Source organism: Puntigrus tetrazona, chromosome 17 (genome assembly GCF_018831695.1).
Source record: "Puntigrus tetrazona isolate hp1 chromosome 17, ASM1883169v1, whole genome shotgun sequence".
In the NCBI taxonomy this organism is placed as follows: domain Eukaryota; kingdom Metazoa; phylum Chordata; class Actinopteri; order Cypriniformes; family Cyprinidae; genus Puntigrus; species Puntigrus tetrazona.
Window position 1 is genome coordinate 20,602,049 of NC_056715.1, and position 20,617 is coordinate 20,622,665.

The 20,617-nt window shown below is 37.0% G+C and overlaps 1 protein-coding gene across 2 annotated transcripts in view; it reads right to left on the minus strand.

Annotated features, from left to right (window-relative positions):
• Positions 1–20,617, minus strand: part of LOC122362234 (kinesin-like protein KIF26A) — a 79,437-nt gene that overhangs the window by 45,326 nt on the left and 13,494 nt on the right. For both annotated transcript variants that reach the window (XM_043263588.1, XM_043263589.1), the window contains exon 3: positions 2,485–2,973. In XM_043263588.1, coding sequence (XP_043119523.1) covers positions 2,485–2,973 — 489 coding nt within the window. The remainder of the gene's footprint in view (positions 1–2,484; positions 2,974–20,617) is intronic.

Sequence of the window (20,617 nt, forward strand, 5' to 3'; positions counted from 1 at the left end):
ATAAATGCTATGCCATCTTAAAATCCCAAATTGGCTATGATCTAAAATACTAAAAAGTCAAAAATGCTGGCGTTTTGTAGCAGAACTTCAGAGGCAGAATTACCAGCTATTATAATTGGATCCTTCAAAATGCATCCTTCGAATTTCAATATAAAATGCTCGTTTTTGACTGTGTGTATGAATCTGCTTTTCTTCCCCTTTATAAACAAGTATGATGGCAGCACATTGAAAGAATCATATCATGATACTTGAATATTCTAAATAATTTGTTACCATGGCCAATCCAAGAGAATGCAATGGTATCACCATAGTACATGTTCAAAAAAACCACATGTGGTCAAAGCATTTCAAGAATTCATTTGAATCTAAACTTGACAACTGTCAACTTCTTCATTTTGTGTTGATGGTGAATCTCCTGAACTTTGCATCAAAGCGTTTCTTGCCATTTGATGTTTCTCTTTTTGCTTTCCAGGAACTCTCACCTGCTTCAAAAGTAGTGATGTGCCTTTACCAAGTAGCGCAGACATAAAAAACTACTTCACAGAACACAAGACCCCTCCAAAGACTTCCTGTCAGACTCAGTCCATCTCAATAGCTTTGCCTCCTCCTCTTTTCTCCTGCTGCTTGTCATTTCTCCCCACAGAAATCAAATGAGTTAAATCTCTTTGCTCAAGGCTCCGCTGAAGTCCCAGCGCACTGCATGCATTATTGTCATCCCTCCAATCTAATGAAAGGAAAGAGCCTTTCCAAATTATACAAGGCACGTTTGAACAAGGGGAAAACATAGAGCTCAGAGCTATTCCTGTGCGAGTCTGCATGTGTGAGGTGTGTGTTTGCGTAAAGCAGACAGCTTCTGTTGGTTTTTCAGGCCAGCAGTTGGTCAGCTTTTTTTATTAAAGGCTTTTTGCTTTGTGCACAAACACATGCTGGTTGCTAAAAGCTTCAGTGGCGGCTCGCGAACTGGAATAAAAGCACTTGTTGACATTAACTCAAATAGGAAATGCACAGGCTATTGTTTATCTCCTGTTTTCAATAGCGGTAACAGTTGGCAGGAATAAAAAGGATGTATCAGAGGCAATTGCAAAAGATTGTAAAAGCAACATCAATACTATAGAAAGAGGTTATGCGTATCACAATTAGACAGCTCTGATGCAACAGAAACGCAGATATGAAAGACGGTCAGGAATAGTTCAGCTGACCACCTGTGGCGGTGAGTTTTGTTTAGTTTAACACTCTGAAGCTGTACACTTAGTACACATGAGCAGTCCACTGTGGAATGTAACAGTGCCGTAAGGCAGTTAGTCAATAAAATGAAGGAGTAATAAAATGAACTCCTCAAACGGTCAATCTGCCAAATCTGTATTCTGAGAGCAATATACCTGCCAGAAGAATAACCATAATCAGCCATAATGAGAATAATGTTGATACCTGTTTAATTAGTTTAATTGTACATATACGTTCTGCATTTATTTGATAAAAAATATATTTAAAATATCTATTTAAAATACCTGTTTTCTATTTTATTATATTTTAAAATATCATTCATCCTGTGATGGCAAAGGTGAATTTTAAACAGTCATTACTCCAGTCACATGATCACTAAGAAGTACTTTTAATATGCTAATTTTGTGTTAAACTAGCCTTCCTTAATATTTTCACGTTATGCTTTTTAATCAGTGATAGTTTTTCATAGCACTGTAGGTCTTTACTGTCAGGTTTGATCAGTTTAATGCATCCTTGCTAAATAAAAGTATTAGCTCATTTGAAATTTAAAAAATGCAAAAAATGTATTATAAAAAAATAAAAATAAAATACATTTTAAAAATCAGATTCATTTTTTTATATGATTGAATAGTAGTAGTGGTATATATTACCTCATAACAAACATCACTGTAAATTGTAAGTGAAACACAAATGATTAAAAGTGAAATATGCATTTACAAATCAACAGGTGCGCTGACAATGTGTAACTGCACTACAGATGTAAGAATCTGTAAATGAGATAGCGTAAACAGTTTACAAACTCGGTGCATTGTGTTTCAACCACTCTCTATGTATTACAGAGTGCCTGTGATTCAATTATGCAGGTGTTTTCAACTGCGATTCATTCAGACAGCTGTAGGCTCAAATAACCAGACCAATCATCAACTGATGCCTATGCTGATGAATAATAATGCTTCAAAGAACCCTTCAAAGTGAACTTTTCCATGCCTCTCAATCACTGTGTGGCAGCAACAACAGCTCTTTTGATTTAGAAAGATGTCAAAAATGCTATTTTTCAACGCTTATATTTGTTATTTTCAACCACTACACCCTTTAAAACCTCCCAGGAATAAACGCGGTCACTTCGAAATTCTACACACGGTGAGAATTAATGTCCTAGTAGTTATTTTAGTAGAAAATGGGATCAACTGATTACCTTTAAATTTATTTAAAGCATAAACAAAAGAGCTCATAGTTGGAGAGAAATGAATGGTTGCGTACCGGGTTTGGCTGAGGCAAGAAGTTATTGACCCGTGAGATGCTCCACATGCCCTCCAAGTATTGCTGAGCTTGAATGGTGACTGAGCTGATGGTCCCCGTCAGAGGTTTTCCTCCCATGGTCACCTGCACGCTGGGTTTCATTGCCCCGGCGCTGGAAGATGGGCTCTGAGACCAGCCCAGCTCACGCTGGCGCTCCCCCACAGGCAAGACGCTGTGTGCTGGGTGAGGTATCCTGGATCTGGTAGGTCTGGAGGAAAGAGTGACCACGCTGTGTGTCGTCAGCCTGGTGGGATGCCCAGGGAAGGTGTTGGGAGGCAGGGATGGCATGTCGGAAGCAGGGTACAGATCTTGGAGAGTCTGAAGTGCCTGCTGTTTCAGGTGCTGTGCAGGTGTGCCGCACACCTGACACCTCGTTCCTTCATGTCCGCCTTTCAGCGACCAATCGGGCACCTGCAGCTGGTCGATGATAAAGGAAGCAAATCCAGGGTCCTACAGACAGCAAGAGACCACAAAGTACTGTTAAAAATTCGTTTTCCACTTGAATACTGGTTTGATTTCTTAAGTATAAAATAAGAATACAAAGGATATAAAGAACATAAATCACTGATATTTTTTAAATAAACAACAATTAAAAATGATGTTTTTTAACAAAAATGTCAACAATAAAATCATTTAAATAAAATATAAAAATGTTTTTTCCTTAAATACATAATAAACACACACACACACACACACACACACATACACACACACATATTACAAACAAAGACTAATAAAGAAAGAGAATATATATATATATATATATATATATATATATATATATATATATATATATATATATATATACAATATTATAAATGTTTGCAACAATAATAATATTAAGCAACAGCACTAATACAATGTTTTGAATTTTTTCAATAAAATTATTCTGAATTATAAATAGAACAAAGAATAAAATATATTCATTCACTACATTTTCTCTACGCTTGCAAATAGGTAAATAAATAAATAAAAAGCACGTTGTTCTTATCACAATAACCAGCTTTTTATTAGCAGGTCATTTACAAATATGCAGAAAATGCATATTTGCATGCTTTTTGCTCATCTAAAACCAGCAAAGCCATTGCCTGGAGACATTTAGACAAGATTCCTTCCTTGTTTTCCCAAAAGCCTCTTCTTAATTATAATATTTCAAACTAAGCAGAGCTGAAAAGTGAGAGTTTTGTGGATGGAAGGATTGAGCGCTGGGGAGGGGAGAGGAGGGGTGGCGGGCGATAGGGTGTAAAGAAAACAACAGCTGAGCCCGGGCATGAAGCACATTGCAGCGTGTATTTACATTTGATAAGACTCCCAGCAGGGAGAGATATGACAAGAGACCCAGCATGAAAATAATCATCTCCCATTCAGTGCCAAGGGCATGACGCCAGTCTACCTGATGGACAGGGGCTTATGTCTGTGTACTCACACTCACGCACAATAAAATGCTCGGAGAAGGTAACTGTTGCTACAATACAGCATCACTTATCATGATAATACTACCGAACATAAAGGATTACACAGCCACCATTAAAAAACATGCTTAGACAAAAGCTAAACAAGGTAAATTAAATTATAATGATTAATAGGAATCAATCACTTCAAAATGAAGTTTTATTTAATTGAGGACAGAATGCTAATTTTAAAGCAAACCAGTCACTCATTTCTAATGTTGTAGTACACCGACACACACACTTCTGGGCTTCTGAGGGATATATCTCACATTCGAGATCAGTGTTAGAGGTTAGACCCTGACTGGAGCCCAGGGCAGCATTAATGTTTATGGTGTCTGATTTTCTCAGAGCCACGGTAACCTGGATGAGCGAAAGCCCAAAGGCGCAACCGCAGCAACTAAATCATCCACTATGAGACGTAAAATAAGGATATTTAGAGGAATTAGCACCATAATTACTACACAAAACCCTCTGAGGTCTCTTCAAGCTCCTCAATTAAGCCAGGCTTCGATATGTAAGCAAAAATCATCCCACAACTCCTTTGTTTAATAAAATATGGGGTCTCCTATGACAGACGATCATTAGGTATGCAGGCAGATCTGTTTGTGATTTGTGCCCTGACTTTAAACTTCTCAACTCAGGTGCACTGGAGTCCAATTATTATAAATATTCTGTGTGGGACTATTCAAAAGGGCATGAATATTTAAAGATGATCATTTAGATAAATAGTTGAATAGTGCAGGCTGGGAACAGAAAGCTAGCAATATAGTCAAAGATACGGAGGAGGAACCAGATAAGTTAGCCGTGCTGGGATGATTTATGTGTGTTTTCAAATGGAAAATTTCAGAATATGTGCTCCTCTGTAATTTATGCCTAAAATGTTCCCTGTCAGATGGTACAGCAACATTCTGCAGATGTTTTCATGACGTTTGCACGAAGGTTTTTTTTTGTATGATTTACACTGTATGGCATATTGATGCTCAAAAGATATTTAGTTATTTTTTGTAATGATTTTTCTTTTGTTTAGCATTTTCAGAAAAATTTCGGAAACATCATGCTGCACCGAAAGCTGGAGTAATTATGCATAAAATGTATCTTTTCCACCAGAAAGTACTTTATATAATATGTTTATTTGATATATCGGTAAAATATGGCACAAATAAAATAAAATGTCATTTTAAAAAAAAGGTTTGTGGTAGAATAAATACAATTTTAAGCTTATTGGATTTTATTTATAATATTTTCCAGTAAAATAGGGGATTCGATAAAAGAACTGATTGAATATTGCAAATATATACCAAAATTAGTGGTCCACATTTTGTTCATTTGTCTTTTCTTTTTATTTCATCTTTAAACTAACACGCACAGAATAATGTACAACGAAACAACTCGCTTCTGTTAAGGTTGTAAATAGTTCGACTTCTGATTTCGCATCGACTTAAAGACATGCATGCGAAATGCACCATCGTTAGGGTGGTGCTATCCCTCCGCCAACGCCAGAAAAAGAATTATAAAAAATTGAGAAGTGAGAGAGCGAGCGAGGAAAGATGAGGGTTAGACCCCTGGCCTTGGGGCTTGTAGTTGGCCATTGTGCGACTTTATTGGCAGTCAGCTCTGGGTTTTTATGAAGCTCTGGGGATGAATGCAGGAGCCTATCTGCTGATTAGTGATGCACTAAAGAACAGAAAGGGAACAGAAGGATAAATGACTACATGTGTGCCCTCAGCCCACTAGTCTGACTGTCTCTAAAACTAATGATGATGAGATATGAGTGTGGAGAAAGGACAGAGAATACGAGGGTGGGGGAGGACTTTGAGGCACAAAAAAGAGAAAGAAAACGGCATGCAGAATATATATATATACGTGACAACGAGTAAGTGACAAGAGAGAATAATACAAGAGATGATGGATGATTAAAAAAATATACTGTACATGATAGTTGATCATTACAAACGAAAAGGATTGGTTAAATAGTTGAATCAACAAGGCTGTGAGAAACAGAAGTAGTCTACAGTAAATAATTAAATAAAATACTACTTTAAGCATTTTTTCTGACGAAGCTTTTCAAACGCTCTTATTAACACAAATCGGGATATATTAAATGAGTCAAATTAATTTTATAATTCCAGAAAGCTGCGTTCTAGCGTCTTCGATGAAAACAAAAGGTGTTAAAGAAGAACATTTAAAATAAGAAATTTTATTTAAGTCAGAAATATTTTGTGCAAAAAGTGTACATTTCGGTCATCATTAAAAAAAACAAACAATAAATAAAAACTGTAACACTGAAGATAAACTTGTCTCATGCTATTTGTAACTCTAAGAATGAGGATACATTTTTCTCATGTTATTTGTATGTTAAGTTTTTGCTATGTCACACCACAGGACACAGTCCAATTTTTATTTGTCAACTACCCACATACTGAAAATGTATTCTAAAAAAAATGATGCAAGGTTGTGGGTCCATTAAAAAATATCAGTGGCGTTCAAAACAAAACTGGACACCACTGCCATTTTTTTATGGACCCACCACCAACTTGCCATTGAGTCTTACCTTCACTGCATGAAAAAGAACAGTTGAAACATTCTCTAAAATATCTTCTTTTGTGTCCCATAGAAGACATAAATTCAAGCAAGTCTGGAACAAGATTTACAACATTCTCTTCAAATTAAAGCAGCATATATCAGAACATCCCACGAATACGCTACTGAATGAGGTTCAAGCAACTTGTGAAGATGACCTGGCACATTTGCTGCAGGTATTGAGGAGAGCGGGTTGCGTGAAAGTCCTCAGAACAGCTGTTGCTACACACCCTGTAGTGAAAAGGTGAGCTCTGGGTCTTCTCACAGCAGGCCATTAATACAGATTACATTTACTATACTCTAAAAAGCTAAAGACCACATCCAGCGTTAATCCCTACGGACCTCTACACAAAAGCACACACACACATATGCCATGGTCAATCTACCCAACATCACTGCAGCCCAGGAGGGATTCCTAAGCAGGGCCATAATGTAGTCTATAGAGCAGGAGCTCTGAGATCCTCTGGGCCTCTATGGGTGTAATTACAGGAGCAGGGGCATATAGGACTGAGGATGGTGTGTGTGCTTAAACACCTGCATCCATATCTGTGTTTGTGTGGAATAAAACATATGAGGTTTGGCTTTCCTTAGCTGCCAGTAAGAATTTTGCATACTAGTATATTGGCCCTCGTTTAATATAAAGCACATACCAATGCCTTATTCTGCATACCAATATTCAGTAACACTTTATAAAAGGCAACACTTGTTAACTACTAAACATGTCTCTTCTCTCAATAAATTCTTAATTAGCTGCTTATTAATAGTTAGTTGTTCAGTTTAGGTATTGGGAAGGATTAGGGATGTGTGAACTGTTTGTGCAACACCGTTTTTACGTTCATTCAAAGAGAAATGCTAAAACACAGGTTCAATACGTGAACCCTGGCACATTCGTATTATGTTGATATAGGTATGTATTTAAGAGGTTCAGAATGTATCCGTGGACTGTTGCTAAAAGCTAATGCTCCGTTATGTTGGAAATATGCCCTACGCTAAATCCAACTCTAAACCTGATAGTGTTAACAAATGCAAAACATATAAAAAATTGCATTTGTCGATGCAACTGTGCCATTTCAACTTCCTTTTATGCAGATTTGAACTTTTTTGTTGAGCTGGAGCTCCTCGCCTCTCAAGTACATCTCTGTACTCCGGGAGCTACAGAACAAACCTGTCTATAAAAACCCACCGATATGAAGCTGAATATGATAACATGATATTCTTCAAGTAACTGTGTAAAAATGACGCTTTATTAATCTAAACGCGATTTTCGTATGAAAAGGAAATAAAGGTGTCTCAGTCTTTATGCCTCTAGCGTTCATTTCTAATGGAAACCGCAGTGATATGCACTTATTGGTAATTCTTTTGTCTTGCTAAACTTTTATGCCATGAGACCAGGTAACATTTAACCCTAGCCAATACCTAAATATAACTACTACCTTCCATCAATGAGCAGCCAATTATGGTTTAATTTGGAAAACACTTCTAACACCAATAGCAATAGATTTGAAATTGTGACCTTTTGAGCAACAGAGCTGTACATCTCCGTAAAACCGAAGCCAAACCAATGAAATCAGTGAAAAGCAGCAAAGCTCAGCTACTAGTAACACATGTTTACCGCAGTAAGACGATCACGCACACTAAGACAGAGGGTCATTAGAAACACAGATGTTTGTCTGTCTGCTGAGTGACTGTCTTGACAGGCCACAGTTGGTGCTCTCTCATTACAGTCTGATTGATTATATCCTCTGTCAGTGGCATTATTTCTCGTATTCTGCACGCGCATGATACAACTACTTATTACATGGCTCCTTTGAATACTTTAATGTAATCGTGTTAATCACAGCGCTTTGCTGTCAGATATTTTTGCGTAGTGAACGCTAAACTGTAATTGCCCAGTTTCTTCTACAGATTTAGTGCCATAGTTCACATACAATTCTGCAATTTAGTTTACACTTAATATTTCATATCATTTATTTGTTAGTTTGTTTGCCGTGAAAATAAAAGAACGTTGTACAGACTCATATTTAATTCAGATTTTCCGGTTAAAACATTCCTCAAATTACACAGCAAAATAAATCACACCAATTCATCAATTAAAGTGTCCGATAAAGAAGGTTTCATAAATTAAATCTGACATGCATTAATATTAACGCAGAGAAAGATTAACACTGGCCTGCTTTCACAGAATCAGTACTAAATCTATAGAGAACAAAAATATGATAACCGCGCTGAAGTTAATCACACATGTGTTTTTCGCGGAAATGTATTTACAGTAATCTGGTTTACAGCAAAAACAAAAAAAAAATCGATTTGATCATAATGTCTTCTGTTAGCAGTGTTTTTAAAAGTTCATCCATTCGCATATAATCTGAGTAAGATAAACTTTACCTTGCTGATATACTCTACGATCGATTTCCTTTATTTCTGCTGTTTTATAAAGACATGCGCCTCTCCGAACTCCAGGGTCCACGCAGAAAAAAAGGCAGGTATGTCCCAATCACTATCCATCATAGATTACTCTCAGACACCTAAATGGCTTTTCCTGCTTACTGGGGCTTGAAAAAGAAACCAGTTTTCGCCTGAACTGTTTGGATAACCCACAATACTGTCTCCTTTCTGTCTGTCACCCTCCCATTCTCTCCTCGTGGATCACTCCAGCTGTCAGTGACTCGTCAGACCTTGCCTGGACGGCCAGTCAATACTGGGGCCGCAATAACCACAGACCACTATTTCCAAAGCTGCTTTAAGTTTAAACTCCAGTTTATTGCTGCAAGACAAACTATAAACACTTGTCCGCATGTTGACTCCTTTGAAAGCGTGTTTCCAGCACGGAATAAAAAAGAAAGATAACTGGGACTTCTTTAATCAGTATCACAAGTATCACAAAATTTCTTTTAGGAAATGATTTGGTAAATGTAATTTCTTTATCATATTAATGCACAAAAGATTGTATTACGTTTACAAAAGAAATATTTTGGTTCATACGCTGAAGAAAAAAATTTCTAGCTCAGATTTTTCTTGTTTCCAGCCCAAATATCTAGAAATATCAGGAAAAACAAGTCAAAATTAAGCAAAGTTTTACTTAGAACAAGCAAAACAATCTGCCTATGGGTTAAGCAAAATAATCTTATTTCAAAACTGAAAACAAAATGATTTTGTTTACATCATTTGGCAGATTATTTAGCTTGTTTCAAGCAAAAACTGATTTTTTTTTCTGAGAACAAGACAATAATTGTTACTTGTCTAGAAAATCCTACTTGACAACTGAAAACAAGACAAAAAAATCTAAGCTAAAAAAGTATTTTTTGATCAAGAAAGTCTCTTTGTCCACATTTGGTGCCCATCAAAAGGGATATAATCTGACAATACAAAGGGAGAAAAATAGTGTAAACCAATAATTTATAGATAAAAGTTTTCAATTCTGAGAAAAAAGTATGAATTATTAGATACAAGTCGCAATTACCTTTTACATCATTTCCTAATTCTTTGGTGGAAATGGACTTCCTGAAAAGTGACTGACCAGTAAAAAACTTTATAGGAAGCAACATATATGTTGTCTAGATAGGCAGCCCACCAGGTTTTAGAGCAGAACTCATAACTACGTGACCTGAGAGTGGTTACATGTATTTTGGGTGAAGTTCTACAGGACCCGGGGCTCATACAGCAGTTAAACTTAGTTAAACTAATACCGCTGCCGCCTTACGTTCCGCTGGAGACTTCTGCACATGCATATTTATACATGTTCACTGGCTTATTTCCTGCAGCTAATTAAAATAGTTGATTTGCTGAGGCTGTCTGGAAACTCTCCAGACTGCTCTTGATGATTTATTTATCAATTTAGCCAGAGTTTATGGAAATAAAAAATAATAAATCAACTCTTCGCTTTGTTTAGAAGTGCAGCTGCCCGAAAGGTGAAGAACAGAGAAGGAAAAGTAATTGCTGGAAGGGATTGTGGGTGTTCTTGACTATTAATAAGCTAATCAAGGTGGATGGCGCCAGTGAGCACTCTGGGAAAGAGCAGCCCCTGAGTGAAGAGTCAATGTGTGTTCAACCTGACAGCAGTTCAATCATTGGAGGCTGCCAAGTCGCTGTACTTTTGGTTGATAGTGATTCTTCTACATGACTGACTTCAGGCCACCAACCAGTCTTACCAATCATAATCCAAAATAATGTCCATAATCTCTTTGAAACATATCTAGCAGATAGTTTCTTCTATGTCCGGACCGTGTCTGCACTATTTTTCTGCAGAAGGTATACTGTAAGGGACAAACATGTCTTCTCAATCAACCCCTACTTGAAAGAACTAGTCAAAGTGCAAAGTCCATTGTTATTGCGTCTCTGGTAGTTTGTTGTTGTGTCTTTTCCAACAATAGAAAAACAGGTCGGGAAAGTGTCCCAACTACATACTACCAAAACGTAAAGTGAAAATTTACAGAGTTTCTGCTGGTAGACACGTCTTGGACCATCGCTTGTGTCTTTTGCATGGTCTTACGCAAAAAATATGGCATTTATAAAATGCTGAGCCCATGTTAAAGCAGCTCAACTTGCCTCTTTTTTGTTTTTTCAACTGTTCTGTGTTTTCACTTCTAAACGTGGTTTTACGTGTGGCATAAAAACTGAAGGATATACTGTAATGTTTTTCATGCTATTATTGGAGAACATTTTGCCACAAAACACTAAGTTTTTCTACTTTTTAAGATTTAATTCAAAGTGTCACTTGAGTTTTTTTTTGTAATTTTGTGTTATATTTCCTAGCAATTTTAGCTTCTTTACATACGCAATGTGACACGTACAATAAAAATGCAAATATTGATTTTTTACATTAGTAGTTTTCGAAATTGCCTGAAAAACCTCATGCGAGCGAAAAAAGTTTGTTCAAAACTGACATGTTTTTAATTCACACAATTAGAAAGGTAATGGAAATGCAGCTACTGGTAGTTTTGCACATCACTACTAATTACTAAACTAACCCCACATTCTTCATTTGTTTAGCTAATTTGGATTCGCGTGTGCACAAATTGCTTTTGAAACTTTCTTCGCACACAAGTGCTCATCTATACACCTCAATCCGCAAACGCCGCACTCCGAACGGAGCTTTTATTCAACTTTCATGAACTTTTCCACAGCTCTAAGCCTCCTTTCAGCTTCCTGTAAGCCCTCCCAGAGCCATCTGCTTTCAACAGAGACTTGATCTCTCAGCTCTAACACACACCAGCCCGTGTGGGCAAGAAGAGAAGTTAATTACCTAGTGATAAATGCAAACAGGAAGAGGTAAACACACAAACACACGCGTCAGTAATTTGCATGAGCTCCACTCGTCTGCAACCAGCAGCACGGGAACTGATGAGATTGCTCGCTCTGAAGCACTCGTCCCAGGAACTCAATCTCCAAAGTCACATCTAAAGCAGCACATCAGCATAATTAGGTAGAGTAATTCACACAAGAGACTGATGTCTTAGACCGCTCAGAGTCTGTAAACTTTGGAGTGGAAAGTGATTAGATGACTCCGGCTACTACATAATTCACAGGACAACATCTGTTAGACAAAAGAAGTGAAAGTATGAAAACTCCATTTCTCTGCTGCATAAAAATGTGAGGCAACTTGCGGGCTGGTGAAATTAGTGTCAAAATGTCCTTTAAAGAGCAATTTAAATTCAAATAATATATTCCGATAAATTACAAAAACAACGACGAAAGATGGCAGCCAAGCGACCCAAACCATTTTTTCACTGGTAACAACAATCGCCTTTCAGCATAATAAAATGTAATTCAATCTGTCAAAATAATTGGAATAAGGCCAGGTTTGACCGACTCGCAGGAAAAAAAAAATCATGGGGTCTTGTTAATCACGAATCTCATTTGTTTCTCCTAGACAGCAAATCGTGTTAAATGGAGAGTGAACTGAAATACCCGATTGATTCTCTGGCTCCTGAAAAATAATTTGAATAAACATTCGGAAACGTCACGTTCCGCGAGCTGCAAGAAAATTCATTGCGAGCTCAGACATTTATCGGCAACTCTTCTAATATCAAATTATCTGTGTAATGCTATTCACCGAAATTCTTTTTTCAAGGAATTTTGGGATGCGTTTTAGTCAACACTGGTACTTATGGTAAACAACAAAATAAAAAAAGATGGAAAAGACACTTTACGTTAAGGTTCAGTTCTCGTCATTAACAAACTATTAATCATGACTTCAATTAAATCCTAATTTGCTGCTTAATATTAGTTGTCTAGTTAGTTAAGTTTAGCTATTTGGTAGGATTAGGGATGTAGAATATGGTCATGCAGAATATGTGCTTTAGACTCCGTACACAACAAGATAATCGGGCTGATTTTGAGCTGATTTCGACAATCCTAAGTGATGTCCCGATTATCTTGTTGGTTCTAAAGATCTCATCAGATTTTCCTGTTGTCTGATGTGTGTAAAGGGTGATTGAATCTGTTTAGAAGAACATCAGAGGTACCCCGACCCTGAGAGGAAATCTTCATCTGGTCTGAAGTTTATGACGTGAGACGAAATAATATCCAAACAGAAAGCGAGCTGACAGAAGACCGAAACATAATAACAAACGAGGGATGCACTGATAATGACAGCCGATGTTCACTGACGAGCTGCGCAAAACCACGCTCATTATCAGCGTGGATTCGCGCAGTTTGTCAGTGAACAGCAGCTCTGTGTATTAAATGCGACACAATGTGAAATCACGCACCCGATGGAATTCACTCCGATTGCAGAACCGGCTTTACTGACAAAATGCGCAAACATTTTGGCCGATCGCTATCGTTATCCCTATAACAAACTCAGTCATGGCGCCGCACAAGGATAAGGAGAGATGGAGGTTCAGCTTTTCAATTTGTGGCAAAAGAGTGTTTAAACAACGTGTCCTTGTAAAACATATTTATTCTCAAGTCTCGAGAGATTTTGCGATATTTCGTCACATTGTGGCACACGACAAACTATAGAAGCAAAACGGTGTAATCTAGGATTTTTTGTCCTCATGCTTGTGGTCTCTCACATTTTAAAAATCATATAAGATTAAGAGAACTTTTAGTGTGTACCTAGTATTAATAAAAAGCCAATATGTTAATATAATCAGCATGCTTTATTATGTTAAGAAGCATGCTAATAGGCAACTAGTTAATAGTGAGAATTGGTCCCTATACTAAAGTATCTGTAAAATCTGTACATTTAACAAATAAATAGACTGTTTTTTATTATTATTTATGTGCCTGGTTAGCAAAAGAAATAATCATATCTGTTAAATCTTTGTCAGGAAAAGTCAATTAAATAATCCAACAGACATCAGAATTTAATAAGCCTTTTTGCTGCAGATATTTGGACACGCATCAAGACAGCTATCCAAGACTCTGGGAGATTGGCAGGTTTGAATGTTTTCTTTGGGTGAATAGAGACGTCTAGACACAGGGAATAAAGATAGACAGAGAGATAGACAGAGGATTCCCAAAACCTTCTCCGTCTGGAGCAGACATAAGGAAGAGCACACAAATGAATCGCCTTAATGACTCTAAAAATTCTTATCGCCTTTCCTTTTTTTAAATCTTTGCTTATCAAAAATAGTAACAATAGGCATTTATACATTTTGTATGACGGTAACAATGGGGAGGACTACAAATGGCCTTGACGTGAACACTGAAAAGGCTAAATCTGTTACCCAGTATGGTGAGGTGATTTATAATGGGAAGAACTGAAATGACAAAATTATAGAAGGAGAGGGGCGGCCATTGTGAAGACGGGACGGGGAGAAAAAGAGAGATTACCTTGGTGCTTTAGGTTGTTTGTTCTGAACCAATATTATAACTGTCATTCATCACAGCTAAAACGTCTCTTTAAGGGAAACAAGGCAAACAGAAAAGAAAAACCAAACTCTCCATCCTGATTTAAGCTTTTTCCCTGAACTCTATTCAAAATATGTTCAATTTGTCATGACCCAGAAGCACTACACCTACATAAACGCATCTCTCCTGCACTTACAGAAAACGTTGATGGATTCATACCGCCTGTTGGTTCCTCTGTCCATCAAGGCAATTAAAACATGAAAGTGTCCAGAGAATATCTCCACAGTGATGTCACAAGCGTCAGTGTGCAATGAGGGAGCAAAGAAGGCCAGGGCCGAATCCACTCTCATTTGCATATGAATGAGAGCCCATTACATTGAGCGTTCATTACATTATTTTTAATGGCCTGACACATTCAGTCATGTACTCAGTAAAAGCAGGGCTGAGAAACATTACAGACTCTCTTTATCCAGAAGAGGGAGATTCAATGAGCACTTCCTGTGTGATCCTAAACCTCAACCAGTGTGGCTCTGCTGGTCTGAATTTAGAATATAGTTCAAGGACATAAAGTGCAAAGTTCATTTAAAACAGCATATAATGGACAAACTAATTTTGCTTGATTTTTTTAAATACAATAGTTATAAGCACTATTTAGACACTTTTGGGGTCCTTTTCCAGTCCACTCAGATAATATCTCCAACATAACAGTATTTTTAGCATTAAGTCCTAATATTTTAAAAACGATTTCATAATTGTATGGGAGTTGATTCAATAGAGTGAAATCATAAGAACAAAAATAGCATTGTGAGATTAAAGTCGAGATATATAATGTCATAAGGAACTTTAAATGGGACTTCCATCTAAAACAAAAAAAGAACTAAAATAACAATAAATTAGGGATGTAACAATGCACCCCGAGCTGGTTAAAAAAATAATTGCAAATATGTGACTACTCACATTGGTTGTGATGTTATACACAAGAATGTATCTTTGAGGAGAACTGACTGGAAAAGTGTGTTTATAGGCATAGCGCTGCTTTGTTTAAAACATGACCCCCCCAAAAAAACACTATATTGCCGCTGTTCCACAAGCGCCATCTGCTGTCAGAGAGTAAATTAGCATATTCATTCAGCCCGTCTGCTGGTTTTGTTTAATGCAGATATGTTTTATGTAGTATGTAGTTTATATAGTTTAATTATAAATCTGCTCATGCTGCACATATGAAGTATCTTTGAATTACAGTAGTCCTCGACTTGCAAGACAAGCTCCCTGTGGTGCAAGCAAGAGGGTCTGGCTGTTTTCAGCAGCTGCGTGATATCACTGCGCCTGATACAGTAGCAAAATTCCTTGATTATTACGCTGGAATGAGAGCATAATAACTTTTAATTTCCCAGCCGGTCTTACACAATATAACTACAGAAGAGTCAAGTTTTAAATAGGAAAAATACTGAAACGTTTTGGTCATTTTTGAACACAATGTTACTGATCTAATGGGATTCAATGATCTATGCTAAGCTATGCTAAAAATTATATCGCCAGATCTGGAAATCGTCTGAACGTACTCGAAAATGGTAAAACTCAACTTATTGGCTCTGGGGGAATTGTAGAATGAGCCTATTTCCATTAAGGTTTGTTTTAAAAGTTCATTTAAGTTTTGCTTTTTGACATATTTCGGTTTTACTAAGCATAATAAAAGAACACTTTTTGACTGTAAAAAAAGTGACAACTGGAATATATTAGTTGACTAATCTAAAAATTTTAAGCCAGTGGGGTAACAAATTATTTTAAGTTGAAGCAACTATTTTTTACAGACACTAATGTCAACAATAGCGCCTCTGTCTGCACTGCTGAGAATAAAACGCATATTTGGTGAACTGTGGACTAAAATATTTAATATGCAACAAAGCATAAAAGGTTACACATATTATGAAATCATTATGTGAAAATAAATTATGGGCTGTGTAATGTGCTAGGAGAAACCTTAACTAACCGCACATGGGAAAAATAAAAGGCTCCAGAAGTGGCTACTTTGTAACAGATGATAGTGTACCAAATATATGTAGACACAGGCATACAATCCACACGATCAAGGAAAACAGTAATAGTTTGAATGCAGAAAATTAAATTGAGTCAGACACCACTAGAGACGTGACAGAGTTTCAGAGTTTCTTAGCAGTCTTATTAAGATGTCTACCTCGTTCTAAACAAACATGCACAAAATGCAAGACAAAGGTGTGTAAGCATGTTCCCTGTGCCGAAGGGTTCATTGGCTGATTAGATGTCAAAGGTCAGCTAATTGTTCAGCTTCTGAAGGTCAGGGTAGGAGCGCAGTGCAGCTCCAACGGAGTTAAGCATTCAGGGGCCCTGACCTTTGACCCCTCACCTTCACCACTCACAAAATAACAGCACACATGGCACATCCTCACTGAGTTACTGCTACCGCAACGATTTACAATACATAGATCGACCCGCCCATAAGGACATCTAAATACAAAACACTTGCACATAATCTCAAAACAATCGCGGAACTGAAAACGCATCAACACAAGAACTTCCTGTCCAGACTCACTTTCTCATAGTAAATCAAAGGTTGCTGCTTCAGACTCCAAAAGGGACGGTTAAACGGTTAAGCTCTTGAGAAAGACATTTAATTCCAGGTTGCTCCTGGTGCATTGTCCTGGCAGTAAAACTGGTTTGGACATAATAATCATCTGCTAAATGAAGACCTAAAATCCTGCGGCATTAAATCATTTAAAAAGGCTGAGTAAACAGAAGGTCAAACTGCAAAGAAGCACTGTATAGAGTATATCAAAGCGTAATACTTTCCAAGAATCTAAACAGAGAGCTTTTGTGCGCAGCTGACAGCGTGCAATGGCTTTCTCTCTACAATAAAACTAAAAGTAGCATTTAGAGTAAACCAACTCCAGGCTGTAATGAAAGAAATGAGGAGATCGCTGTCCAGCGCCAAGGTTAATAATCACTGAATTTCCTAATTAGCTAGGCAATGCATAATAGTGCCGGGCAGTTTGGCTGCCTGTCAATGTATCTGGGTTGCAATCTGAGAAAGACGTTAGTCTCAAGATTGAGCTTAATCAGAAAATACTTCTAAACTGTGGCCAGAAGAAGAAGAAAAGAAATGTCTGCCAGTGTTGGGTGGAATTGAAAATATGGAATAAAAGTAAACGGTTTCAGTATCGCTGCAATACTATTTTCTGTTCTTCATTTAATTGTAGTAAAAGATTTATTTATATTTATATATATATATATATATATATATATATATATATATATATATATATATATATATATATAGATACACACACTATTTTAGGTTATCCTAAACACTAACACAGTTGCCAATATATTGTGTATCGTTATATTTTTTCCGCAAGTAAAAGTGCCCAATTCTAAAGCTTCACATATGATATTGAAGGGGGAAATTGTGAAACAGATATCTTGGCTATAACTTAAGAATGCGTGGGGCTATCAAGACAAAGCGAGTCCTGGACTGTTCATGTGATCCTCCGTTTATGAATCAGCAGGTGTTTATCTCCACGGGGCAGCCAGGCACTTACAAACTTAAGTGTCAGCTGAAATATGGTTCATAAGTCCATCGCAACTCAACTCCCACTGAGGGAAGCTAGGTGCGAACAGAGGAGACGACTTCCCTGCCCACAGAAAGATGGATTACAGTGATGGATGGAATGTGATAGAAAAACAAAAGAAACCGGTGCTTTCAAAAGCATTGCATTGTGTGCAGGTCAAAAAGAGCGTCCTGGGAAGAAGGGCACCGCTTCAGAAATGATTAACAGCATTCCCCACAAAAGCTTCCTTTCCTAAACACACGCGGCAGGCCAATCTCATTAACAGGGTGTAAGCTGTCGTTCAGCGTCTGCGTGCAACTACCTGAGGACAGCTGGCCGTGCTACCCAGCAGTCCACAAGCCATCTTCCTCTGCTTCCTGTCAAAACAGGAAATGAGCAAATAGGAAATTGCTGTATTGATGTGCATTGGCTGGAATCCTACTCTTGTTTCCACGGTCCAGAAAACAGGGATATGAAGGGTGCGACCCATGGCAGGTCACCCTACGTGTTATTTATATCACTTCAACACGCTCAATTCATTTCCCAGCAATTCCTTTTGACTGTTAATTAAAGATAGGAATTAAAGTTTACTGTTAATTGATATTCATGACCTTCATGACCCAAAATATGCAAAGAGCACATGCCAATATCAACAGTACCACTATCAACTCAATTAAGAAAGAATTTCTGAAAGTATTTGATTTCGAATGCTTGAATTGCACCTCATTTTTAAAGAATGAGCAATGCAACATGGGACATAATGAAGAAAAAAATATGAAGAAAATGATGGAGAAATATTTCAAAGCTTTTGCATTTTCTCTGAAAGTATTGTCTTCCACAGAGAAACGTTACATTACCTCGCAATAACATAACATATATTTTCCATCCATTTTCAAGTTATTTCTATCGCTAGTTTTGCAAGTGCAAGCTTCGAGAAACAAGCCTCCATGCTAAATACCAGAAAAAAAGTTAATTGGTTTACTGTATTTATTGTATTGTATTGTATTTATTTGTTTCTGTCTTAGGTTAACAACTACTTTCAAAAAATGTTTTATTGCTGTACGCTATATAAGAGTTTATTTGCAAAAGCAGGTAACTTTAACATTTAACTTTTCATATATGTTAACTGTCACATACATCTTTGCTTGGGAACCGATTTATATAGAAAATCGTGAAATGGTAATAGTTTCAACTACTGAAATGTTGCTTTCCTGACAACCCCACCCTCGACAATAAAGCCAGCCAGACAGACAGAGAACCAAAACAAAAGAAAAAAAAAACAGAACAATGCATACATGTATGCGTATGCGGTACGAGTGTGTGCTTAAAGCATCCTAATGAATGTATTCTGCTGTCTGCATGTTTGGGTGGGAGGTGGAGCAGGGGGGTGCCATTCACTTTGAAGGCCATAGTTTGGTGTTGACAGGAGTTCCTCCTCTCTCCACACGTGTTTTTTTGGGCAGTGTGTGTTCCTTTCATGTGTTCAGGAAGCTGCTCATGAGGAGACACAACAAGCCCCTCACTTGGCTCTCTGATCTTCGCTGGTCCATTGTTCAAGAGTTAATTAAGAATCACGCAGAATGGCAGTTCATACATACCCCCTCTCACACGCCCCGCAAAAACACACAGACAAAACACATTCACTTCTCTGTTTCTACCCACGGGCATATTTGCATTTCTGATGCTTCATTTAACTAGCTTCTTACGATTTCTGAAGGCATGAACATACACTGTAGAAGGAAAAAAAGCTGTAAAATTTACAGTAAAAAACTGGCAGCTGTGGTTGCCGGAGAGATACCATAAAAAATACGGTAACAATATGGTTTAAACTTAAATTTACAAGTAAATGCCACGATTTCATTAACTGATATGTTATTATACCAACCTATTAAAGTAATGAAATCTATTTTGTACCTTTGAAATACACCGATAACCGCCAAATGCAGGTGGTGATGAGAAAGTCATGTGATGAACCAAAGCCCATCACAAGCAGCATTTAAATAATAACATATATAGAAGGTGCTCAGTGTCATTCACACAAAACACTAACTCAACTAAAATATCCAATAAACATTAATTTAACATTAGATGTAACATACAACCCTAATAAACATACATAATAAGACAATCTATCTAAACTGAATTTTAAAATGCAATGCAGGGTATTTTTGGAACATACATTTTTTTACAGGATTTTACCGTTAAACATTTAACAGTATTTTCAGGGTTTTTTTCTGTTAATATCACAGTACACTGGCATGAACACCAGACAATATTCTTTCTAATTCTATGATAATATTGCACTCTTCAATTTTAATGATAAAGACACAGAATTGGTGAACATTTTGAATGATTTCAATATGGATATTACATAAATATAATACATATTTAAACAGCTTGAGCATTCAAAGCAGATGACAAAACACAACTAGGACAAAGTTAAATATCAAAAGGGACACTTCATCATTTACTCATCTTCAAATGGTTTCAGATCTGTTTCATCTTAAGCACAGTATTGGTATAGGTTTCTTTGAAAATGTATTAGGATACAGTTTGCAAATTACCCTATTTAAAATCTAATCGGTAGTGTAAATATTTTAATTACTTTATTAAAGTAATGTAACTGATTATATTTGATTGCTTTCTGATTACTTAATTTTCAAACAGGCAGGGTTAACCTTA